The following is a 27,475-nucleotide window of genomic DNA, read 5'->3' on the forward strand; positions in this document are numbered from 1 at the left end:
GTGCAGGGGGCACGTGGCGACTGGTGGAGGGTGAGGAGGCCGGGGAGACTGCCTCTTGGATGGTGTGGGGGTCCAGGGTTAGTAGCTTGGCGAGGGTGGCGTACCATGGAAGCCTAACCTCCTCCTCCCCACAATTTAACACTCTCACGGGCACCCTCCCCTTCTTAACGTCTACCACTCCCCTGGCGGCCATTACGGTGGGCCAGTGTTCTGAGGGCATGGGCTCTACCATGGCTGGGTAATCACGTCCCTGGGGACCTACCGCTGCCCTACACCAGATCATCATTTCGCTCCGGAGAGGCACAGTTAAAGGGGCCACATCCATCACTCTCACTCCCCCAATCTCTCCTCCCGCAGAGTTCACTTGCTGCCGGTACATCAAGGCCCGAATCTCTCGCTGCACCGCCCTCTGTCGACCTCACGCTGCGGTGGCGGCCAGCTGTTGTAGTAGGGTCAGCACCTCACTCATGCAATGCTCCATTACATTCGTTCCTAGTACCACCTTTGGATCATGATCGCTGGGGTCATTCCTTATCACCACCATCCCTTGGTGTTGTAGCTCGGTCCGCCCCACAGTCATAGCCACATGTTTGTACCCCACTTGGGTCAAGGGGAGGTCATCAGCGGCAATCAATGACATGCTGCTATCTGGAGGGGCAAGTTTAGCCTCCCCCCAATACCGTTGATACAGTGTATATGGCATCGTGGTTACCTGAGATCCAGTGTCCAGGAGTGCCATCAGCGGGACGCCGTCCACAGCCAGAGGGATGATGGGGCGGGCTCCGATGAACCGGTCCCGCCAGTCGGGGGGGCCACTGGGTTCTACTCCTGAGGATTGGCCTTTGGCCCCAGGGGTTGTTAGTTTAACGGACACCGTCGGGAGTAGTGACCGGGCTTGCTGCACTTGTAACAGATTGGGGGTCCATACCGTGGGTCAGTAGCCCTTCGCTGCATCCAGGGGACATCTTCTGGGCGGTCGGTGAGCTGTAATCCCCCCAGGGGCCTGGACCTCATTGGAGGCTGCAGTGCGGCGAGGATCTTGGCGAGGTCTCCATCCATTCGACGGACTTGGGCAGCCAGTTCCTCCATCATTCCGCCAGAATTCGCAGGCGCTGCAGGAGTTGGGGGAGAAGGAGCTACCACGATGGGAGCTGTCTCAGCCGGCCACGGGGCCGCTCCAGGGACTTCGGATGCCAGGGGCTGCAGAGCCTTACTGGCCCGTTCTTTCAACACGGCAAAGTCCACATCAGGGTGCTCTAAGGCCCACAGCCGCAGCTGTTTGCGGTCCTCCGGGGATCTCATCCCCTGCACGAACTGCTCTACCAGCATTTTCTTACTGTCAGCATCATTGATGGTATCTACCCACTTCAGCGTCCGGAGAGAAATTTGTAGACGCAGGGTATAGTCTCTGATACTGTCGGTAGGTCGCTGTCGGCATTGGTAAAACTGCATTCGCAGCTCAGCCCCGGTGCGAGTTTCAAAGGCAATCTGTAGCTTTTCGAAGATAGTGGCCACGGAGGACCGGTCCCCCTCGGCCCAGGTCTCCGTCTCCTGCTCAGCTGCGCCGGTTAGCTGCCCCAGCACCACCGCTGCACGCTGCTTCTCAGTCAGGGGGTACAGTTCTAAAAGCGGGCTAAGCTTCTTCCGGAAGACCTGCAAGGTGTCAGGTTTCCCGTCGTACTGCACCAGCCAGGTAGCTCCGGGCACATAGGGCAAGGAGAACGGCATCACCTGAGCAAGGGCGGGGGCCGCGGCCCCTCCCGCTCCTGCGGCCAGAGCACGGCCGGGCCCCACTGCTCGGGAAGACGCTCGAGCGGGGACTTTTCGCGCCCAATATGGCGGTTTCCGAAAATTTTCGTCCGGACACCTCCGGTGGGACACAAGGCGCACTTCTACCAGGCAGTAGAACGGTAGGATCCTGTTTGTGATGCCAAGTTGTCGCGGGCAGCGGGGCGCTGCGCTCACCACGCTCGGGTCCGGTGCTGCTGCTGCTAGCTCGAGCGGTGGGCCGGATCCGGGGACTCGAGCGGCGCTCCTCGCCCGTGAGTGAAAGGGGTGTTTTGTTGGTGTTTGGGATGTCAGTTTGTGACGCCACCCACGGTGTGTGGTAAGGTTGGGGCACCACCGCTGCTCTGTACGGGGATCCCGGGAGCGATGACGGGGAGCAGCTGGGATGTTTCTCTCCCCTCCGTGGGTAGGGGGATTTTGGTAGTCCCGGGGCCCGGAGTTGCTGTCTGTTTGGTGGATTGCGGGGCTTGGCCAGATGCAGGGTCGCGGGGCAGCGCAGTGCCAGACGGCACGGTGGTACTTACTCAGCCAGTAACGCACACGGAGTCTCTGGTAAAACAAACGGCTGGATGGATGAGTCCCACAGACGGCTGCGACGGTCACTCCCGGTAGGTTGGCGGTAACTGTCTCTCCCTGCACCGGTGTTATGTTCTCGGCCCCGATGGCTTCCCACCGGTAACCCGCTCCCCAGCGGTATATTTGCCGGAGGAGCCCCTTTTGCCCGCAGGCGCTGGCCCTGGGAACTCTAGCTGTGGCGGTAGCTGTATTTCCCTTCACGGTAGAGCGGTTGCCTTCAGTCGGGTCTTTATTGCTGGGAAACCCCGGAGGTTCCCGTCGCTGACGGATTTGACCGGTTTAACGGCGACTCCTAGCCTGGTCGGGGTCCGTAGGCCCTGCTGGATGGTGCTGGCTTCTCTTCGCTCCCCGATCTGGTACCGGCGGGCCACCGCCCATCCCCGGTCCTTACGGTTGTGCGTCAATCGGCCTTTCCTGCAGACGGTCACCACCGTCTGCCAACCTTGCTGTTTCTGTGCCTGGGCCACGTACCCGGACACGGCCAGTCAGTTCCTCTACTACCACTTCCCTAACTCACACTCTAAACTCAACTGCCTTCCTTTTCCCGCCTCCAGGACTGTGAACTCCTCGGTGGGAGGAGCCAACTGCCTGGCTCCGCCCCACCTAGTGTGGACATCACCCCTGGAGGGAGGCAACAAGGATTTGTGTCTGACTTTGATGTTCCTAACCAGGGTGTGGGGTGTGTTGTTGCAGTACCTGTGACATCCTGGCTTGTCCAGGGTGCCACATTTGCGTATAATGTGGACTGGCAATAGGTGTGGTGGGGCCGAGTTCACAAACGAAAAACTACAAATCAATTAAGAAATAACGTCTGGAACACGAATTCTGAGTCTGAACTGGGTGCTGTTCATGGCAGTAATGCAGATTCCATTTTCATATTTTCATTCTTACATATAGCTATTGGATTTTTCTGCTTTTCATATATTCCCCTTACATAGTCACTGGTGTGCATATCTTCTCTCCATATAGTGTAACAAATGGTGACCTTTTTAATAATTTCCTAAACAGCATAAGAAAGATTTCCTACTTAAAGGTATTTAGAAAATGATTTACTATTACAGTTCATTGAGTTATTATATTTTTCTAACATAAACCCTTTTAATCTAACCATGCAATCCATCCTTATTGGAGCGTTCTCCACTTTTTTTCGCTCACCTTGCAGTTTATAGCATCTAAGCAGCCTCTTGTTAAATTAACCAAAGTTGAACTCTCTGGATGTTGTAAGTCCGAACTGGTGAAGAACTCAAGAGCAGTGCTGTCAATCCTCAGATCTTGAATACAACCAGTAAAATAGCCTCCTCCCTTATTTGTCTCCAAGTGATCACCCAATCCTCCAACGTAAAGAGAACCTATATGATTTCTCTTGATATCCAAAGATACAACATCCAGTGGTTGTGAAGAGGTAAACAGATCCAGTTTGCTTTCTGTCAATCTTATAGTAACCAGATGAGCCTGACCATCATTAATAATATGTTCTCCCTTAGCTGTAATGCTCTTTTCAGTTCTTGCTGTCAATTTACCAGATTCCAGGGCTATTATAATATTATAGTGAGTGGAGTTTCCCAAAGCAAACAAGAACCCTGAATCACGCTTCGTTGTGACAAATGCGGACAAAACAACGTCATCATTGTGTTGAATCCTTGTTTGGAACACCGCATAAGATGACACATTTCCATAACCAAATCCGGCAGCTTCATATTCTAATGGCAAGAAAAAGGAAATTGACATTAGGGTTAAAATAATGGAACAGTCAGCAGGAATATAGAGCATATATTCACATTCACTTCAGGAAAATGGTTTTTAACATTTATAAGACTAGGGAAAAAAACACAGTCATATATTTTATAGACTGGAGGTGTAATATTGATATTGTTTTTGTGAATTTATAGTGCCTTGCAAAAGTATTAGCCCCCTTAGCTTTTTACCTGTTCTGTAACATTATAACCTGTATTTTTGTAAAGCAATTTGTGTGTGATGCATCAGCCCTAAGTAATCTAAGTTGGGAAAGAAAGCGAGAAAAATATAGGCAAAAATTAAATAAAAATTGCCTATTATTATTATTGTTATTAAAGCGCCATTTATTCCATGGCGTTTTACATGAGAAAAGAGGAATACATAATAGGGACAAGTACACTAATCATAAACAATACAAGATACGGACAGGTACAGGAAGAAAGAAGTCCCTGCCTGCCAGGGCTCACAGTCTACAAGCAATGTGTACATGTATTTACTCCCTTCCTATGAAGCCCCAAAAAGTTTCTGGTGCGAGCAATTACCTTCATAAGTCACATACTTAGTAAAAAAAAGTCCATCTATGTGGAATATAAGAGCGCCATGGTCTGTCAGTATATACACACCTTCTCTGAAAAGCCACAGAGGCTGCAACACGATTAAGCAAGAGGCACCACTAACTAAACACCATGAAGACCAAGGAGATCTCCAAACAAGTCAGAAACAAAGTTGTTGAGAAGTACAAATCAAGATAGGGTTCCACCACAGGTCCTTCATATGTTCCACCGCAGGTCATTGCGCTCCACAGCATTGCATCCCAGGTTCCCCTGCCGGCCAGAAGCAATCGGCATTGCTGGATGTGGTGAGTGTCTGTGTGTGCAATCTGATGTGTGTGTGATCTGATGTGTGTGTGCGCGATCTAATGTGTGTGTGTGCGCGATCTAATGTGTGTGTGTGCGCGATCTAATGTGTGTGTGTGCGCGATCTGATGTGTGTGTGATCTGATGTGTGTATGTGTGTGTGATCTGATGTGTGTATGTGTGTGCGATCTGATGTGTGTGTGATCTGATGTTTGTGTGCACAATCTGATGTGCGTGCATTCTGATGTGTGTGCGATCTGATGTGTGTGTGTGCGATCTGATGTGTGTGTGCGCGATCTGATGTGTGTGTGCTCGATCTGATGTGTGTGTGTGCAATCTGATGTGTGTGTGCAATCTGATGTGTGTGTGCAATCTGATGTGTGTGCGATCTGATGTGTGTGTGTGCGATCTGATGTGTGCGCGATCTGATGTGTGTGTGCGATCTGATGTGTGTGATCTGATGTGTGTGTGTGTGCACGATCTGATGTGTGTATGTGTGTGCGATCTGATGTTTGTGTGCACAATCTGATGTGCGTGCGATCTGATGTGTGTGCGATCTGATGTGTGTGCAATCTGATGTGTGTGTGCGATCTGATGTGTGTGCGATCTGATGTGTGTGCGATCTGATGTGTGTGTGCGATCTGATGTGTGTGTGCGATCTGATGTGTGTGTGCGATCTGATGTGTGTGCGCGATCTGATATGTGTGCGCGATCTGATGTGTGTGTGCGATCTGATGTGTGTGTGTGCGATCTGATGTGTGTGTGCGATCTGATGTGTGTGTGATCTGATGTGTGTGTGTGCGATCTGATGTGTGTGTGTGTGCGCGATCTGATGTGTGTGTGCGCGCGATCTGATGTGTGTGTGATCTGATGTGTGTATGTGTGTGCGATCAGATGTGTGTGTGATCTGATGTTTGTGTGCATGATCTGATGTGTGTATCTGTGTGCGATCTGATGTTTGTGTGCACAATCTGATGTGAGTGTGATCTGATGTGTGTGCAATCTGATGTGTGTGTGCGATCTGATGTGTGTGTGTGATCTGATGTGTGTATGCGATCTGACGTATGTGTGTGCAATCTGATGTGTGTGCAATCTGATGTGTGTGCGCAATCTGATGTGTGTGTGTGTGTGTGCGATCTGATGTGTGTGTGATCTGATGTGTGTGTGCGATCTGATGTGTGTGTGTGCAATGTGTGTGATCTGATGTGTGTATGTGTATGCGATCAGATGTGTGTGTGATCTGATGTGTGTGTGCGCGATCTGATGTGTGCGTGATCTGATGTGTGTATGTGTGTGCGATCAGATGTGTGTGTGATCTGATGTTTGTGTGCACGATCTGATGTGTGTATGTGTGTGCGATCTAATGTTTGTGTGCACAATCTGATGTGTGTGCGATCTGATGTGTGTGCAATCTGATGTGTGTGTGTGCGATCTGATGTGTGTGTGCGATCTGATGTGTGTGTGATCTGATGTGTGTGTGCGATCTGATGTGTGTGTGTGTGCGATCTGATGTGTGTGCAATCTGATGTGTGTGTGTGTGCGCAATGTGATGTGTGTGTGCGCAATCTGATGTGTGTGTGCAATCTGATATGTGTGTGTGCGATCTGATGTGTGTGTGTGCGATCTGATGTGTGTGTGTGCAATCTGATGTGTGTGTGCGATCTGATGTGTGTGTGCGATCTGATGTGTGTGTGCGCGATCTCATGTGTGTGTGTGCGCAATCTGATGTGTGTGTGATCTGATGTGTGTATGTGTGTGCGATCAGATGTGTGTGTGATCTGATGTTTGTGTGCACGATCTGGTTTGTATGTGTGTGCGATCTGATGTTTGTGTGCACAATCTGATGTGTGTGCGATCTGATGTGTGTGCAATCTGATGTGTGTGTGCAATCTGATGTGTGTGTGCAATCTGATGTGTGTGTGTGCGATCTGATGTGTGTGTGTGCGATCTGATGTATGTGTGCAATCTGATGTGTGCGTGCGCGCGATCTGATGTGTGTGTGCGCGATCTGATGTGTGTGTGATCTGATGTGTGTATGTGTGTGTGATCTGATGTGTGTATGTGTGTGTGATCTGATGTTTGTGTGCACAATCTGATGTGCGTGCATTCTGATGTGTGTGCGATCTGATGTGTGTGTGTGTGATCTGATGTGTGTGTGCGCGATCTGATGTGTGTGTGCGCGATCTGATGTGTGTGTGTGCAATCTGATGTGTGTGTGCAATCAGATGTGTGTGTGCAATCTGATGTGTGTGCGATCTGATGTGTGTGTGTGCGATCTGATGTGTGCGCGATCTGATGTGTGTGTGCGATCTGATGTGTGTGATCTGATGTGTGTGCGCGATCTGATGTGTGTGTGTGTGCACGATCTGATGTGTGTATGTGTGTGCGATCTGATGTTTGTGTGCACAATCTGATGTGCGTACGATCTGATGTGTGTGCAATCTGATGTGTGTGTGCGATCTGATGTGTGTGCGATCTGATGTGTGTGTGCGATCTGATGTGTGTGTGCGATCTGATGTGTGTGCGCGATCTGATGTGTGTGCGCGATCTGATGTGTGTGTGCGATCTGATGTGTGTGTGCGATCTGATGTGTGTGTGATCTGATGTGTGTGCGATCTGATGTGTGTGTGATCTGATGTGTGTGTGCGCGATCTGATGTGTGTGTGTGCGCGATCTGATGTGTGTGTGTGCGCGATCTGATGTGTGTGTGCGCGCGATCTGATGTGTGTGTGATCTGATGTGTGTATGTGTGTGCGATCAGATGTGTGTGTGATCTGATGTTTGTGTGCATGATCTGATGTGTGTATCTGTGTGCGATCTGATGTTTGTGTGCACAATCTGATGTGCGTGTGATCTGATGTGTGTATGCGATCTGATGTATGTGTGTGCAATCTGATGTGTGTGCAATCTGATGTGTGTGCGCAATCTGATGTGTGTGTGTGTGTGCGATCTGATGTGTGTGTGATCTGATGTGTGTGTGTGTGCGATCTGATGTGTGTGTGTGTGCAATGTGTGTGATCTGATGTGTGTATGTGTATGCGATCAGATGTGTGTGTGATCTGATGTGTGTGTACGCGATCTGATGTGTGTGTGATCTGATGTGTGTATGTGTGTGCGATCAGATGTGTGTGTGATCTGATGTTTGTGTGCACGATCTGATGTGTGTATGTGTGTGCGATCTGATGTTTGTGTGCACAATCTGATGTGTGTGCGATCTGATGTGTGTGCGATCTCATGTGTGTGTGTGCGCAATCTGATGTGTGTGTGATCTGATGTGTGTATGTGTGTGCGATCAGATGTGTGTGCGATCTGATGTTTGTGTGCACAATCTGATGTGTGTGCGATCTGATGTGTGTGCAATCTGATGTGTGTGTGCAATCTGATGTGTGTGTGCAATCTGATGTGTGTGTGTGCGATCTGATGTATGTGTGCAATCTGATGTGTGTATTTGTGTGCGATCAGATGTGTGTGTGATCTGATCTTTGTGTGCATGATCTGATGTGTGTATGTGTGTGCAATCTGATGTTTGTGTGCACAATCTGATGTGTGTGCGATCTGATGTGTGTGTGCGATCTGATGTGTGTGTGCGATCTGATGTGTGTGCAATCTGATGTGTGTGTGCGATCTGATGTGTGTGTGTTCGCAATGTGATGTGATGTGTGTGTGCACAATGTGATGTGTGTGTGCGCAATCTGATGTGTGTGTGCAATCTGATGTGTGTGTGCGCAATCTGATGTGTGTGTGTGCGCGATCTGATGTGTGTGTGTTCGCGATCTGGTGTGTGTGCGCGTGATCTGATGTGTGTGTGTGCGATCTGATGTGTGTGTGTGTGCGATCTGATGTGTGTGTGCGATCTGATGTGTATGTGTGCGATCTCATGTGTGTGCGTGATCTCATGTGTGTGTCTGTGCACAATTTAATGTGTGTGTGATCTGATGTTTGTGTGCACGATCTGATGTTTGTATGTGTGTGCGATCTGATGTTTGTGTGCACAATCTGATGTGCGTGCGATCTGATGTGTGTGCAATCTGATGTGTGTGTGCGATCTGATGTGTGTGCGATCTGATGTATGTGCGATCTGATGTATGTATGCAATCTGATGTGTGTGTGTGCGATCTGATGTATGTGTGTGCGATCTGATGTGTGTGTGCAATCTGTGTGTGCGATCTGATGTGTGTGTGCGATCTGATGTGTGTGCGTGATCTCATGTGTGTGTGTGCGCGATCTGATGTGTGTGTGCAATCTGATATTTGTGTGTGCAATCTGATGTGTGTGCAGAATCTGATGTGTGTGTGCGATCTGATGTGTGTGTGCGATCTGATGTGTGTAGGCGATCTGATGTGTGTGTGCGATCTGATGTGTGTGTACGATCTGATGTGTGTGTGCGATCTGATGTGTGTGCAATCTGATGTGTGTGTGTGCGATCTGATGTGTGTGTGCGATCTGATGTGTGTGTGCGATCTGATGTGTGTGTGTTCGCAATGTGATGTGATGTGTGTGTGCACAATGTGATGTGTGTGTGCGCAATCTGATGTGTGTGTGCGCAATCTGATGTGTGTGTGTGCGTGATCTGATGTGTGTGTGTGCGATCTGATGTGTGTGTGTGTGCGATCTGATGTGTGTGTGCGATCTGATGTGTATGTGTGCGATCTCATGTGTGTGCGTGATCTCATGTGTGTGTCTGTGCGCAATCTAATGTGTGTGTGATCTGATGTTTGTGTGCACGATCTGATGTTTGTATGTGTGTGCGATCTGATGTTTGTGTGCACAATCTGATGTGCGTGCGATCTGATGTGTGTGCAATCTGATGTGTGTGTGCGATCTGATGTGTGTGCGATCTGATGTATGTGCGATCTGATGTATGTGTGCAATCTGATGTGTGTGTGTGCGATCTGATGTATGTGTGTGCGATCTGATGTGTGTGTGCAATCTGATGTGTGTGTGCAATCTATGTGTGCGATCTGATGTGTGTGTGCGATCTCATGTGTGTGCGTGATCTCATGTGTGTGTGTGCGCGATCTGATGTGTGTGTGCAATCTGATGTGTGTGTGTGATCTGATGTGTGTGTGCGATCTGATATTTGTGTGTGCAATCTGATGTGTGTGCAGAATCTGATGTGTGTGTGCGATCTGATGTGTGTGTGCGATCTGACGTGTGTGTGCGATCTGATGTGTGTGTGCAATCTGATGTGTGTGTACGATCTGATGTGTGTGTGCGATCTGATGTGTGTGTGTGCGCGATCTGATGTGTGTGTGCAATCTGATGTGTGTGTGTGATCTGATGTGTGTGTGCGATCTGATATTTGTGTGTGCAATCTGATGTGTGTGTGCAGAATCTGATGTGTGTGTGCGAACTGATGTGTGTGTGTGTGTGTGCATGTTCTGATGTGTGGGGGTGTGCGATCTGATGTGTGTGGGTGTGTGCGCGATCTGATGTGTGTGGGTGTGTGTGCGCGATCTGATGTGTGTGCAATCTGATGTGTGTGTGCGATCTGATGTGTGTGCGATCTGATGTATGTGCGATCTGATGTATGTGTGCAATCTGATGTGTGTGTGTGCGATCTGATGTATGTGTGTGCGATCTGATGTGTGTGTGCAATCTGTGTGTGCGATCTGATGTGTGTGTGCGATCTCATGTGTGTGCGTGATCTCATGTGTGTGTGTGCGCGATCTGATGTGTGTGTGCAATCTGATGTGTGTGTGTGATCTGATGTGTGTGTGCGATCTGATATTTGTGTGTGCAATCTGATGTGTGTGCAGAATCTGATGTGTGTGTGCGATCTGATGTGTGTGTGCGATCTGATGTGTGTGTGCGATCTGATGTGTGTGTGCAATCTGATGTGTGTGTACGATCTGATGTGTGTGTGCGATCTGATGTGTGTGTGCGATCTGATGTGTGTGTGTGCGCGATCTGATGTGTGTGTGTGTGCAATCTGATGTGTGTGTGTGATCTGATGTGTGTGTGCGATCTGATATTTGTGTGTGCAATCTGATGTGTGTGTGCAGAATCTGATGTGTGTGTGCAAACTGATGTGTGTGTGTGTGTGTGTGTGTGTGCATGTTCTGATGTGTGTGGGTGTGTGATCTGATGTGTGTGGGTGTGCGTTCCACTGCAGGTCCTCCCATTCGGCGTCTGATGAGTATGATTGCTCGGTCTGTCTTCTCTGTTTTGGGGGTGTCTGCTTTCTATAATGAAGTCTCCTGCAGTATTCTTAAACTTTTTAGCTGCATGGACACTTCATTATTGAACCGCGACTAGGGCTTATTTTCGGGGTAGGACATATTTTAACCTTTACTCTGAAAATGCTAAAAATTCCTGCTAGAACTGCTTGTCGGGCTGGGGCTTATTTTTGGAAAAACACAATAGCCCTAATTAGGAAACCCTGCTCTCTCCCTGAGTGCGCCCTGATGCGTTTCTTCCCATAGGATTTTTCAGGGGACTTAGTGCACGAGAAGGGGAAAAAAAAATCTTAATACACAGGTAAAGTCACTCCTGTCTATGGTGTCCTTTTTCCAGACAGCATAGACAGGAGTGATTCTACCTGTGTATTTTAGGATTATTTAGTGGGGAGCCTTTATTCTTTTTGGTGGGCTATTTGATGGTGATGTTGGGGGCTATTATACAGTGTGAAGAGGTGTGGGTGCCACTATACTGTATGTAGGCCCATTATACTGCATGGAGGGCTGTGTGGGGGTACCAGTTCAGGATCATACTGTGTTGGGGTAACCATACTTTGCCATTGTAGTTGAAGGGGGTATATTAGGGTCATCATACTGTGTGTGTGAAGGTGACTGTGAAATAATTATATTATTAAATAATAATATATTAATTAAATAATAATAATAATCACTGTCGGTGTATCATACAATGTTTGTTGGTGCCATACTTTATGGGTGCAATGAAAGGGGAGTCTAGGGCCTTCAATAAGAGGAATTGGGGGCCCAATTAGAACTTCTGCTTTGAGGTTCCATGATTTCTATGTACCTACCTGAAGAAGAGCTAATCCTTCTAAACAATTATAATTGTTTCTAAAAGTTTCTTCTAAATTCTTCTCTTCTAAAAGGTAATTTCCTTTTCTGCTACCTACAATTGCGAAATGCCCTTCAGACCTTGCTTCCTCAATTAAGCAAGACCTCCCTTTGTCCCAGGTACTACTGGATCCCCTTGGATTTGAGCTTAAATCCCATTTACATGCCTTTTTGGTGGCAGGGAGCACAGAACCATTAGATGGCCTGGTGAGAAGCTAGTGGGAAACAGATGTAGAACCGATAAGTGATGAGCATTGGGAGAGCTTCTTGGAAGCCCCTAAACATGTTTCCCTTAACTATAATGAAAGAGCCATACAGTTATATACTACATCCAGAATGCACAGGGTACAACCTCAATTTCCTGATGAGTGCCCCAAATGTCACAGGGGCCCAGGAATGTTTAGAGATTAGAGATTAGAGCACACTGGACACAAGAGCTTTAGTTCCTAAACCAACACATGTGAATCCCCATCACAAACGACCCTAAAGGTCCCGTTACACATAGCGACGTACCAGCGATCCGACCTGGCAGGGATCGCTGGAATGTCGCTACATGGTCGCTGTTGAGCTGTCACTCAGACAGACCTCCACATCGACCAGCCATCAGCCACCAGCGACCCGTGTAACAACGGCTCCCTGCACACTCAGAACCGTTGCTCGTTGATCTCCTGCCATCAAACACGCCGATGCGTGCTGCACAGTGGGAGACCAATGAGCAAAAAATGGTCCTGATCGTTTTGTCACGATCAGCGACCTCGTAGTCGGGGCCCGCTTGCTGCTGCTTGCCACACACAGCAATATTGCTGGCGAGGTCGCTGATACATCACAAAACCTGTGAAGTTTCAGTGATCTCGGTAGCGATCTTGCTATGTGTGACGGGGGTTTAAGACTTGTCTACTATTCGTTGAGCCTGAACAATAGCAAAGGACTGTAGATAGATTATTCCTGAGTGGAGTTTTATTTATAACCATGTGTGTGACTACACATTGGATGTTCTCAAGAGTACCAACTACCTCACAGTGGAATCGGCAGTAAACCACTCCCTCACATTAAAATACTATCTATATACATAGGAGAAGCCTGAAAAAGTTCAAAACAAATTGGGATAGATGGAATGAATGCGCCATGACCGCTTAACTAATGGTGTGTGAATAACAGCGAGATTGCGACTGGCTGGGGGGAGGGGGAAATAGTCTTCAAGTTATGCCTTTTTCTAGAGGGCCTTGGGTGATCTTGCACTTTATCAACTTAGATCACCAGATAATGGTGTACAAGCAGCAATGACTATTGTTTGAATATGTGTATTATAAAGGATGATTTTTGTTAAAAAGGAACTTGTCACCGGATGTTCATAATACTTACCTAACGGTCGGTGCGGAGCAGACGGGTTGGATGGGCATCTCCGTTCTCCGGGTCCCGCGCCTCCTCTTTCGTCCATCTTTGTCCTCCTTCTGAAGCTAGTGTGGATGACGCATTCTATGTCATCTACACTAGCCGACAGTGAGGTCTTGCGTAGGCGCACTTTGCAAAGGACCTCACTGTAGGCTAGTTTCTTTTCATGCCATTCAATGTGCAGTAAAAAATGACCTGGGAACTTGATTGTCCTGATCAGTGCAATTCCAGCAATATCAAACTTGTTGGATGGTCAAAAAGTAGAATATTGCAAAAAAATAAATAAATAAATAAATAATATTTTTTTCTTTCTGTCACCTTTGCCTAAGGGGTACTTTGCACACAGAGATAAATCTTTGGCAGATCTGTGGTTGCAGTGAAATCATGGACATATTGTTCCATTTGTACACAGGCACAAACCTGGCACTGATTGTCCACAATGTCACTGCAACCACAGATCTGCCGCAGATTTATCTCTGTGTGCAGAGTACCCCTAAGACTAAAATCCTAAGCCCCCTCCACATGTGTGGACCCTTGTCCAGGATATTAATTCAAATCTTAATGTAAAAAGGGGATAAAGGGTTCAGGGAGGCAAAAAAAAATGATACTTCCTAGATTGGAGTTGCTGTTCTGAACTAAGGCGGGCTTTGCACACTATGACATCGCAGCTGCGATGTCGGTAGGGTCAAATCGAAAGTGACGCACATCCAGCATTAATCAATTATCAATCCTTTTTGCTACAATTAACGAGTGCAAAATCGTCGAAATCGTATCATCGGTGTAGCGTCGGTCATTTCCATAATTTCAGAAGGACCGATGTTACGATGTTGTTCCTCGTTCCTGCGGCAGCACCATCGCTGTGTGTGAAGCCACAGGAGCGAGGAACATCACCTTACCTGCGTCCTGCGGCTCATGTCGGCTGTGCGGAAGGACGGAGGTGGGCGGGATGTTTACGTCCCACTTATCTCCGCCCCTCCACTTCTATTGGCCGCCTGCCGTGTGACGTCGCTATGACGCCGCATGACCCGCCCCTTTAATAAGGAGGCGGTTTGCTGGCCAGAGCGACGTCGCAGGGCAGGTGAGAGCATGTGAAGCTGCCGTAGCGATAATGTTTGCTACGGCAGCTATCACCATGATATCGCAGCTGCGACGGGGGCGGGGACTATCGTGCTCGGCATCGCAAGCATCAGCTTGCGATGTCGCACTGTGCAAAGTGCCCCTAAGAACAGCACTCCCATTCATTGCCTGATATCAACATCCTGTGGGGACATCACAAAGACACTGCAGGCAATCATTGGCTGCAACGTTCACATCTCCAGCTAAAGAGACACTGTTTTTTCTATTGGGCCAATTAATAAAGGTTTGTCCAGCTGTAGGGTCAGTCAGGGGATCAGCCAAGGCCAGGGGTTGTAGTTGTGTACCCAGCCAACACGCTACATGAAATAGGGTTTGGGTGTATGGTGGAGACTGTGGGTGCATACTCTTAGGGGCTGCTGATCTATTACCCTTGCTGTAGGTTTTCGTCCCACAAAATCAGAAACAGATGCAGGGCTTCCATCCAACAATTGAGTTTTACTGCATATAACATTTTAGTATAAACCTTCTTCTCCATAGGAGAGGCACCACTTCATTACCGGACAGGTTACATATTTCAAAATCACTTCTCCTAGAACAGCTGTCACAGAGTCCCACCAGCTTCCTGGAGCACCGGCCCTTCTCATTGCGGGTTTAGGCATTCTGGCTGCACTAGGTTTCACCTCATGGGGTTCCCAGAATTTGTAGCCATGATGGCTTTCTCTAAGACTAGGCCCCACGCCTCGCTTCCGTGCATGTCACGCCTGCCAACTTTGCCGCCGAGGCACTTTTTTAGTTGCATCCAGGAATTGCTCTGTCTCGATCTTCCCACCTCTTCTTCTTCACCCAACTACTCCCGTCCTTTTTCTACAACTGTGGGCCGGGCTTATCACACTTGTCCTTGCAGCCCCACCAATGTACCACTCTATCTGAAGCTCCTGGCCAAACTTGGGGAGCTCAGCGCCATCTAGCAGTAGCTTGTGCGACTCTGACATAACCCACCAACATTCAAATTAACTGTTCCACAACAAGTGAAGTGACATAACATTAAAATGAACAACACAATACAAGGTCACAAGTCTTCAGGGAGGTTTGTAGGGATCAGGTCACCCCTACACAACAATTGAACAAGTTACGTCTATGGCTATATATGTAGCTGTATACAATATTTTGTTTCTATTTCTATAATTATTCGGTTGTAATAGTATTACCTGTGGAACAGTTGCTTCCTCTGTAAGGACGATGACATTCACAGTAATAGCTCAGCCATAAATTAATGCATTCACCTCTGTTACCACATGGCTGACTCTCACAGTGATCATGTCTCTGGCAACCAACGTCAATGTCGGCTAATATCTCATCTTCCTCTGTAATAACAATGGAGCCCACTGTAATATCCCGTATGCAGCCTACAAATCCTGTCTGCATTTCAATTACTTCAGTAATGGTTTCTTGCTTCCTCTGTGCTGATGGTTCACCTCCAAATAATATGTTCCGGAACTCAATATTTGATGCATCTTCTAGGAGAGACTGGATCACACATGTACTTCCACAAGAGGGGTCAAGCAATTTGAAAACAATATTGTCTTGGAAAATTATTTCAACTGTATGCCAGAGATCATCGCAGACATTGTGAGGCAAATGTAAAACAGTGGGCAACTGACTGCGGAGGTGAAAAGACAAGAACAGGAAGCCATTTTGAAGATATAGCCTCCAGGCTGCTGCCTGGTCTCCGAGATGTAATATGGCAGCAGATGTCTGCACAGTCCGGAATGTAAAAGATACATTGAATGGTTCCCCTCTTTGTGGCTGTAAAGTAAGAGGGAGGATAGTTCTTCCATTGAATGAGAACGCAGTCTGTGTCTCACAGTGAGGGCCTGCATATCCTGCCACACACAAGCAGGTATGGTAATGATTACTGTCCATTAAATAAGGTATGCAGGAGCCACCATGTTGGCAGATGTGCTCCTCACAGCCAGTAAGAACCTGCGTACAGTCTGAACCCCCATAGTAGCGTCCTTCCAAAATGTATCTAGGACAATGACAAATATAACTTCCAAGAAGATTCTCACAAGTGCCTCCATTTTGACAAGGATTTGACTCACACTCATTGATGTCTTGTTCACAGTGGACACCTAAAAGGAGGAGACAAAAAACAGATTATCTTCTATAGTGTCTACATTTAGTGTACAAATCATGTGCTTTAGATGGGATAATAACAAATGAGATGAGAATAATACATATAATGGGGGTGACATCTTGGTAGATTTGCCATTATCTAGGTATCACAGTTCTTACTTGAATGGTGACTTAAAATGAAGAGCTGAAAAACAGACGTTCCAGATGAGAGAGACCTTACCCAAATGTATGAGGACTGATGAGACGGAGAGCCATATTACTGAATTGAGCATTCTCAGAGATGTCCCTTGTACTGATTAGGAGTTGTGCATCTTGATTCTGTCACTGGATTACGCTTCTGCACAGACTGTTTTTTTAATCTCTTAAAACCAGATTAGTCTAATTCTTCTTATTAGCGTTTATGCAATGAGTTGGGTGAGAAAACTCTATGGGGATCTACTTTTAACGTCAAGAGCCATTATTAGCCCTAATAAAGATTGTCTAGGGATGTCAAGCTGGGGAATAGATAAAATAAGGACGGAGTTATAGAATTCATGACATGTCTCCCCAAAGAAAGTAATTATTTAATGGGATATTCCCATGTCCAAGATCCTATTCTAATATGTATTTTATATTATTATTATTATTATAATATCAAATTCCTCCAATTAGAAATGTAGCATGGTTCTCCTGATTCACTATGTTTCTTACCTCGTGTGTAGGGCATTGCAGGACCTTGGGTATCCATGGTTACAACCACGCATATAGTTAGTTAGTTAGTTGCTAGTGGTCATAATCATGGATACCTAAGATCCTGCAATACCCTGAACATCAGGTAAGCAACATAGTAAATCAAAAGAACTAAACTACATTTCTAATTGGAGGCATTTCCTAATATTATTATTACACCCCCCCCCCTTAAGGGAGGTGCATGGGCAAGAGTTCTATATGTTGCTAGTTCTCAGGTCCATTGTGCTGCTTTTGCTGTCATTGTGCTGTGTGCAGTTGCTGATTCCTATCTGTATTTCAGTGTATTACAAATCCGCTGCTGCCGCAACTATCCGCGCCAGCCGCTTCCATTTGATATCTGCTGTTGCTTCTGCAAGCATCCACTCAAGCCACCTAGCACGGTATCCGCAGCTGCAAGTATCCATATCGGCCACTGTTGCCGCATCCATCCATCCACCCTAGCCGAATACACGACACTGGCTGCTGCTGCCATTTCTACAACCAGAAACTGTATTGTATCCATAGCGCCAGCTGCCGAGGTACCATTGATCCCCTGGGGCTGCCCTCTCCCAGCTGCCTACAGTGTGTATGCCTATCTCCACTTCTGGTGGCGGTAGTGAAGACTAGACAGCTGATCCAGTTCACTTTTCTAGGCCAGAGGAGCCACCAACCCCATGCTCGCCCTGCAAGCATAACACTGGTCCTAGCACCAAGGCAACATTTTCTCTTGAACCATATACTCTACTGCAGGGGTGGGCAATTAATTTTCCCATGGGGCCGCATGAGAAATTGGGAAGGTTTTAGAGGGCCGGACTAATATAATTACCTTAGTTCTACCCAATACTGTATATAGTATATATACTATCCCTTCATAAACAAACAATAATACAAACAATACAAAGATTCAATGATAATATGGAGGACCTAATTACATCATTATTAAATGTTAAGATGATGAACTTTAATGATCTTGTGATTCTTCACTTTAGAAAATTGTCCACTTTTACAGTGTTGAAAAAAACTGACATCACATTTTGACCTAAAATAGCAAGTTTTTCAAAGACCGGCATATGATCAGACCTGGGTACGACTTGTATATAACCACCCTGTATCCACACTGAATGCGATCTACATACTTATATGCTCATTAAACCACTTCAAAAGGAGCCTTAGGAAAAGATATCTCTGAATCTCTGAGGTCACGGATCCCAGCATATACTGCTACACAGCAGGTATGTGGGGACCAGCTGCAGCATCTCTCTCGCGCCTGTTCTCAGCAGCAGGGGCGGACACTGACAGCTTGGGGCCCCTGTGCAAGGAATTGTACCTGCCCCCCCCACCCTTCTATGGCGACAAAGCTGCATATATATATATATATATATATATAAATCACTAAATCCCTATAGACTGCATCTGTAACATACTTCATACCCATATACCACATCACTGCACCCCCCATATGCTACACCTGTGATATACTATATCATTACATCCCCATATACTACACTTGTAATAACCTACATAGCTGCATCCCCATATCCTACACCTGTAAAGCTACATCACTATACCCCCATATACTACACCCCTCTATACTACACCTGTAATATACTACATCACTACACCACCCCATATAATACACCTGTAATAAACTACACCCCCCATATACTACATCACTACACGCCCCCATATACTACACCTGTAATAAACTACATCACTACACCCACCATATACTACACTCCTATATACTACACCACAATATACTACACCTGTAATATACTACATCACTACATCTCCATATACTACACCTGTAAAACTACATCACTACACCCCTATATACATCACTACACCTCCATATACTACACCTGTAATAAACGACATCACTATATATTACACCTGTAATAAACTACAGCACTACACCCCCATATACTACACCTGTAATAAACTATACCACTATATACTACAGCTCTAATATACTACACCACTACACCCCTATATACAACACCTGTAATAAACTACATCGCTATATACTACACCTGTAATAAACTACACCCCTACACCACTATATACTACACCTGTAATATACTACATCACTATATATTACACCTGCAATAAACTACACCACTACACCTCCATATACTACACCTGTAGTAAACTACACCACTATATACTACACCTGTAATATACTACATCCCTACACCCCTATATACTACACCTGTAATAAACTACACCACTACACCCCCATATACACCACTACATCCCCATATACTACACCTGTAATAAACTACACCACTATATACTACACCTGTAATATACTACATCACTACACCCCTATATACTACACCTGTCATAAACTACACCACTACACCCCCATATACACCACTACACCCCTATACTCTACACCTGTAAAGAACTACACCACTATATACTACACCTGTAATAAACTACATCACTATATACTACACCTGTAATAAACTACACTACTACACCCCTATATACTACACCTGTAATAAACTATATACACCTGTAATATACTACACCACTGCATACTACACCTGTAAAACTACATCACTACATTCCCATATACTACATCACTATACCCCCAAGTTACCCCCCATTGTCCCCTCCTCAGGTTCTCCTACTGACCGGGCAGGAACTTTTCAAATGACACACGCGCGCCTTATTGACAACATCAGGGTGCGAGTATGTCACAGAGAAAGTGCCGGGCAGGAAACAGAGGACAGATTCCTGCATTCCACTGCCTACACTGTGCGGAGCTTCAGGATCGCTCCCTGCCCAGCATGCATGAATCTGTCCTCTGATCCCTGCCCGGCATCATTATCTGTGACACACACGCGCCCTGGTGTCATCAGTATGTAGCGCCCTGAGCCACTCAGGGCAGTATTAGGAACTGCATCCTCACGGGGATGCAGGGCCTTCCCCCCAGGGACCTGGAACACCAGTGCCAGCAACATCTAGACACACCAAAATCCTAGTTACCACTCCACACCAGGAGTAATTGGTAGCCAGACACAAGGGGATGGCCACCTAGAGGGCGGAGCCAGACCATGGGACTAAACAACCTGGTGGAAGGGAACAGCAGTCAGTCTACAGAAGTCTAGAGTAGTGAGTGAAAGTGGAAAGACGTGCCTAGAGCTGGGTCGTGTAATGGTGACCCGGGGGCACAGGAAAGTGGTCGTCAGGGCAGGTACATCTGAGTACTGCTGGGACTAAAGCACCGACGGGGCACAGGGCTCTAGGTCAGGTGACAGTTTCATACAGCCTGGCAAATACCTGCACAGTGAGGGGACCTTCACGGACCTCAGTGACCCACAGATCTGGGGGCACCAGCAGTAAAGCAATGATCAGGGTTCGGGACACAGACCAGCCCTACAGGATCCACACTGTCTGCCGTACGGACAAGGAGACTGCCACAAAAAGGGACAGTCGGGCCCCAAACTGCTCCACGCTACGGGGATCCAACCACACTGATGGTGTCAGGGACAGAACAACCAAGTCATCAACTAGCACTGGAAATACAGGGACCTGAACCAGCCATCCAAATGTCAAGAGTGAGTAGAGACTGTTAACTACAACCCACGGTGTGGCCTCCCTTATTACTCCATCATACATCTCCCAGGCTCAGCCCTACCTGCGGAGGGCCTACCACCACAGCTGCCATTACCACCAGCCATGGCGGATTATCAACTCAGCAATGGCGGTTCCACAATCTTAACTGCAACCCGCAGGTGGTGTCACACCAATGACTTTAATCTCCCCTGTAAATAATCTAAATTAAAAAAGCACCCAGGGCACAGGACTGGGCAACGGCCACCAAAGTGACATTCCCCAGCTATACACTGCCTGGGACCGAGTACCCCATTCCCTGGGCGACACAAGTACGGCGGACGTGTGTCATTTGAAAAGTTCCCGGCCGGCAGAAGAAGCGGCACCATGCCTCCAACTCTGACCTAAGACAGGCGGGCCGGTCACAGACAGTAGGCGGGCTGGATGTGGCCCGCAGGCTGCCCCATTCCCAGGTCTGCTCTACTGCTTACCTCTTGTTCTCCTTCCCGCATGTGTCACTCCCCCCTTAACCCTTTTTCCTACTCTGCTGCCATCTCAATCCCAACCACTAGGTGGCGCCTACTAGCAAGAGTGCTGGCTCATAGGGTTTGTGACTTTCACAACCTGATAAGGTGAGTGTATCTTGCCCCTTACGGGATCTGAATTCCTTACCGGGTAAGACCCTATTGTGCTTCCTTTTTCCACAGTATAACTACTTGAATCTCATGACCTACATTGAGAGCTTGTGACATATCTTCTGTCTTCCAGTCGACCAGTCAGAAGTTGAGGTGACAAGATGGTGCCGTGTGAGCGGAGCAGTGCAAATAAAAAGTGAGTATAAGAATGGGATCAGGGAACTTAGATTAAAAGCATCACTCCACAAAATGCTGCACTGGTGCTTTAACTCTTTCACAACATGCGCTGTACATGTATGGAGCAAGTCAAAAATGGGTGTATGGAGCAACCTCGCAGGGTAAACTCACCCCATATTCAGCAGGTAATGGCTGTGTGTTACAGCCAGGACCTGCTGCTAACAATCATTGGTGGAATGGAGTTCTGCTAAAAAGTATTAACCTCTTAAATCATATTGTCAAACTCTAATAGCATTTAATATGCCCCGGCATGGGTGCGCGCCATACTAAGTGACCATGGCGTGCCCATGACGTGGTTGCGGGTTGCTTTGACTGCAGGGGGTCGGATGAAGACCTCCATGCTTGTCATTACAGTGCTCCTTTGAAACCCAACCTGCTGCGGGGCTTCAAAGGAGTCTGTGATTTTCACTATATGCAGCAATGGTATGGTATTGCTGTATATAGCACAAGCAATCAAACAATCTCAGCTTCAAGTCCCCTAAAGGAACAGTTAAAAACAGTGAAAAGGAAAAAAAATTATTTAAAATCTGAACAAAAAAACCTAAAAAAACCCCCATGAAAGTCAAATCACTCTCCTTTTGCCAAATTAAAAATAAAGACAATAAGCCCAATCCATCACAATATAAAAATAATAAACTCGATTGGTAAACACTTTAAATAAAAAAATTTCAAGAACGACAAAATTACTTTTTTTACTTGCTGCAATACCACAAAAAATGCTGAAACAAGGGATCAAAATATCTATCCCAAAATGGTATCAATAATAACATCGTCTCACCCGGCAAAAAATAAGCTTTCACACAGCTCGATCGACAGAAAAATGAAAACGTTACAAGCTTTGGAAAATGGTAACACAGCCTGAAATTTTTTTTGCAAATGTTTCCACTGAAATAATTTAAAAAAAAATGGACATACTGTACTTGGTATCGCCAAAATCGCACTTATGAGAAGATTTATATTGCGAGGTCAATTATTCCCTATTTAGATTTTTTCACAATTTTACAGTACACTATGTGGTAAAATGAAGGTGACATTCAAAAGTACAATTCATCTCACAAAAACAAGCCCTCATGTCTATGTTGACAGAAAAATAAAAATTGTATGGCTCTGGGAAGAAGGGAAGGAAAAAATGAAAATGCCTAAATGAAAATTTCCTGTTTTAATGGTTTTAAGGGGTATTTCCATTTCAAAGATCCTATCCCAGTATGTAGTAGGTGTAATGATAAGAATATTAGCAAATACCTTCAAATTAGAAATGTAGTATAGTTCTCCTGATATAGCCATGTCTCTTACCTCATGTGCAGGGCATTACAGTTTAGGTATCCATGGTTACATCTACTAGCAATTATCTAACACACTGTCCCTATATGCAAGGCCATAACCATGGATACCTAAATTACTGCAATGAGGTAAGTTACAAAGCTAATCAGGAGAACTATACTACATTTCTAATTGGAGGTATTTGATAATATTATTATTATTTCACATACCATATATTAGGATAGGAGGTTGGAGATGGGAATACCCCTGCAAGGGTATATTACAGTGTAACTGATCTATTAAAGAAAGTTAATTACAAAATTGGCACCAAACCATGAAGATCTGCTATAGGTTTCGCACTATCCAATGCAAAGCGGGAAACCCGTAGTGAAAATCTAAATCTAGATTGTGGAATAAAATTCTGCTCAGTGGATTACTTAAACTGCTTTTTACAAATGTTTTGTGGAGAGGTTTGGTAAAATGTCATCCATAGATGCTACTGTACTACACTATAGACGTCAGAGGTGGATCAGCAGCATATTGGGAATAACAGCGCCTAAGGCCACACACACACACACGCACACACACACACACACACACACGCACACGCACACGCACACACACATACACACACACACTGAGTGTTTGGTGAGTTTTTTACCTCAGTAATTGTAGCCAAAACCAGAGGTTGAACAGTCAGGGTACTTTTACACTTGCGTTCAGCGGAGTCCGTCACTATGGAGAATAGCACAGTCCGTTAACGCACTGCGCTATTCTCCATAGACTTGTATGGATGACTCACTGTAACGCAAGTGTCAGCGTTGCATCCGCCAGACGACGCAGCATCGTTATTATGACGCTGCGTCGGGCAGGAGGAACGCAGCATGTAACTTTTTTTGAGCAGCGGAATCCTTTGGATTTCACTGCGCATGCTCTCTCTGGCTCCCTCCACACGTAACCAGGGTACACATCGGGTAACCAAGGAACCCTGGTTACGTGTGCCGGGAGCCCGACACTTCCCCGCTCGGTAAGTATACACACACACACACACACACACAATCGCACACACACAATCGCACACACACACACCCTCACACTCACTCATCTGTCCCCCAGTGATGCAGTCCCCGCGGCACTGACATCCTCTGCCATGGCCCCGCTTGGCTCCACCCACTTCGCACTCCGCCGCCCGCTCCCGCCCCCTGCACACATTGTCGGCGACCGAACGATCAGCTGATCACCCGGCGGCCGGCTACTGTGAATGATCAGCTGATCACCCGGCGGCCGGCTACTGGGAGTGATCAGCTGATCACCCGGCGGCCGGCTACTGTGAGTGATCAGCTGATCACCCGGTGGCCGGCTACTGGGAGTGATCAGCTGATCACCCGGCGGCCGACTACTGTGAGTGATCGGCTGATCACCCGGCGGCCGGCTACTGTGAGCAATCAGCTGATCGTTCGCAATAGTCTGCCGACGGTAAAACTGTAAAAAAAACAAAACGGATTGCGTTGTTTTGCAGCATCCGTTGCATCCGTTGTGCCACTATATGCAAAACATCCGTTGCATCCGTCACACAACGCAATGCAATGGATACCGTTCAACGCAAGTGTGACAGTAGCCTCAGAGGAAAAGTATAATAGAAACACAGGCACCACTTTTTTTTACCCACTCCTGGTTTTGGCTTACAAGTGGAAAAAGAAAGGCAATCCAGTAATCCCAAGGTTAAAATCCATAGAAATGCATTAATCCATTTAATGCATGATAAACATGGTATGGTAGAAAACAAAAAGAAAAACTGATGAAACATTACATCGCATAATAAATTGGATGGTGGGTAAGCAGCCCCAATCAAGTTCCAAAGAAATTCACCTGTCCTGCAAGTTCAGAGTGCATCAGTGTCTGCGCAAACTATCCGTTGACATTTCAAATCAAATGAAACGGTATGGCAGGAGACCCAGGAGGACCCCACTGCTGAGACAGAGATAAAAAGCTAGACTACAGTTTGCCAAAATGTATGTAAGTAAGCCAAAATCCTTTTTGGAGAGCGTATTTTGGACAGATGAGACCAAGATAGAGCTTTTTGGTAAAGCACCTCCTACTGTTTACTGGAAATGGAGTGAGGCCTATAAAAAAAGAATAGAATACCTACAGTTAAATATGGTGGAGATATGATGGAGGTTAAAAGATTTTTGGGAGTTGTTTCGCTGCCTCTGGCACTGGGTGCCTTGACTGTGTGCAAGGCATCATGAAATCTGAAGATTACCAAAGGATTTTGTGTCACAGTGTAGTGTCCAGTGTCAGAAATCTGGGTTTGCATCCAGCTTCCAGCAGGACAATGGCTCCAAATATATTAAAAGAAGCCCCCAGAAATGGATGGAAACAAAGTGCGGGAGAGTTCTGTAGTGGCAGCAATGAGTCTGGATCTAAATCCCATTGAATTCCTGTGGAGAGATCTTAAAATGGCTGTTGGGAGAAGGCTCCTTCAAATATGAGAGACCTGGAGCAGTTTGTAAAAGAAGAGTCCAAAATTCCACTTGAGAGGTGTAAGAAGCTTGTTGATGGTTATAGGACGTGATTAATTGCAGTTATTCATTCCAAAGGGTGTGCAACCAAATATTAAGTTGAGGGTGCCAATAATTTTGTCTGCCCCATTTGTGGAGTTTTATGTGAATTATGTCTAATTTGCCTTTTTGTTGTTTTTTTTGTTGTTGCAATACAGGAAAAGAAAATGAACATGTGTATAACAAAACATGTGTAATTGCAATAATTTCCAGGGAGAAATACTTCATTTTTTGGGATAATTTCAAAGACTTGTGCTCATGCCGGCAAAATACTACTGAAGATCCTACAAAGACGGCTACAGCCTTACTTTAACAAAGAGCTGCAAGAGGAACAAGCAGGATTCAGAAAAGGCAGAAGAACAAGAGATGTAATTGCTAACATTAGATAGATAATGAAAAAGGCCAAAGAATACAACAAAGAAATCTATTTTTGCTTGCTCGACTACAACAAAGCCTTTGACTGTGTTGAGCACCATAAATTTTGGAATACCATGAAAGATATGAATGTGCCAAACATTCTCATCAGTCTCAACAGGAACCTTTTCATTGACCAAGAAGCAACAGTCTGAGCGGAACACGGTCACATTGCATGGTTCAAAATAAAGCAAAGCATCAGATAAGACTACAGTGTGTCCACCCATATCCTGTCCACCGCCATTAACATGAGAACGGCGGCGGCTATAGGCATAGAAGTGCTGTCTAGGTATAGTAAAGTATCCATGCACTACGCAATGAAACCACCTATAGCGCCACCTGTTGGAAAACAACGGAGTTAGCATTTTTATCTCAAAAACAGAACGAGAGAGAGAAAAAAATTGAATTACAAAGTTGTAGGGCATCATCAATTCAATACGCATCAACACCTTGCATACAGAAATGCTATGATATGAAACCCGGTACTTCCCAAATTACCGTACACCACGGGTGGCGTCACGAACTATATAACAACTCCCCTGTATATGTCCCCCTTACATTTGAGTGGCCGCACGACCCCCGGGTCTGGAGACCCTCGAGCCACAGCGAACCCAGATCGAAGCAGCTCGGCTGCTTCCACGGGAGCGGCACACCTCAAATTCCTGGAGTCACGAACAGGAAACGAGCAGGACCCACTTACCTGGGTGATGTGTGCCTTGAAAATCCAAACCGCCAGTCAAGAATCCCGTTTCCCGCCATTTCCGCCATCTTCCGCCATCTTTTGGCGCCAAAACGCTGTCTTCTCGACCAAAAGTGAGCGAAGCCGAAGCCCCGCCCTTCGTCCTGAGAGTCAGCCCTGAACCGGAAGTTCCCAGAGGGCTACAGCACAGCAGTGAGTGGTGGGCGAAAACAAAGGGGGAGAACGAGAATGTACGCGTCAGACGATGGAAGCGTGGCGGCGCTACCTCCACCCGACCAGGGTAATGCAGGTGCGGCGGCATCGGGGGCCGAGGCGGTTGTGCCTATCATGCCTATCCCCTTGCCCTACGTGCCTGGTGCCGCCTGGCTCCCACAGTATGATGGCCGACCCGATGCACTACAGGGGTTCAAGCGGAAGATCTGCAACGTCCTTGACATGTACGCCCTAACCGGATGACAACGGACGTCCGTAGTACTCGGCCAGCTGACAGGCGCTGCTGAGTTAGAAGTGGAGACATGGACTGAGGAGGACCGGGTCTCGGTACCCGCCATCTTTAAACGGTTGGGAGCTGCATTTGAGACCGGCACCGAAGCCGAGCTAAGGATGAGATTCTACAGCTGTAAACAGGACAGCATTAGTGATTATGCCCTGAGACTGCAAGCGGCGTTACGGACTCTGAAACTGATCAACAACATCGATGAGCCAGAAGGGAACAAGATGCTTGTGGAGGCGGAAGACTGTAAGCAGCCCCGGCCCAGGAACATCCACCCTTAAGGCCACTTTACACGCTGCGATCTCGCTAGCGAGA

At 46.7% G+C, this 27,475-nt stretch overlaps 1 protein-coding gene across 2 annotated transcripts in view; it reads right to left on the bottom strand.

The window, feature by feature from the left end:
• The window catches only part of CRB1 (crumbs cell polarity complex component 1), a 146,006-nt gene that overhangs the window by 64,568 nt on the left and 53,963 nt on the right, over positions 1 to 27,475 (bottom strand). For both annotated transcript variants that reach the window (XM_075322187.1, XM_075322188.1), the window contains exons 6-7: positions 15,661 to 16,584; positions 3,520 to 4,064 (exon numbers count right to left, since the gene is read on the bottom strand). In XM_075322187.1, coding sequence (XP_075178302.1) covers positions 3,520 to 4,064; positions 15,661 to 16,584 — 1,469 coding nt within the window. The remainder of the gene's footprint in view (positions 1 to 3,519; positions 4,065 to 15,660; positions 16,585 to 27,475) is intronic.

The sequence above is a fragment of the Anomaloglossus baeobatrachus genome, chromosome 8 (assembly GCF_048569485.1).
Source record: "Anomaloglossus baeobatrachus isolate aAnoBae1 chromosome 8, aAnoBae1.hap1, whole genome shotgun sequence".
Lineage (NCBI taxonomy): Eukaryota > Metazoa > Chordata > Amphibia > Anura > Aromobatidae > Anomaloglossus > Anomaloglossus baeobatrachus.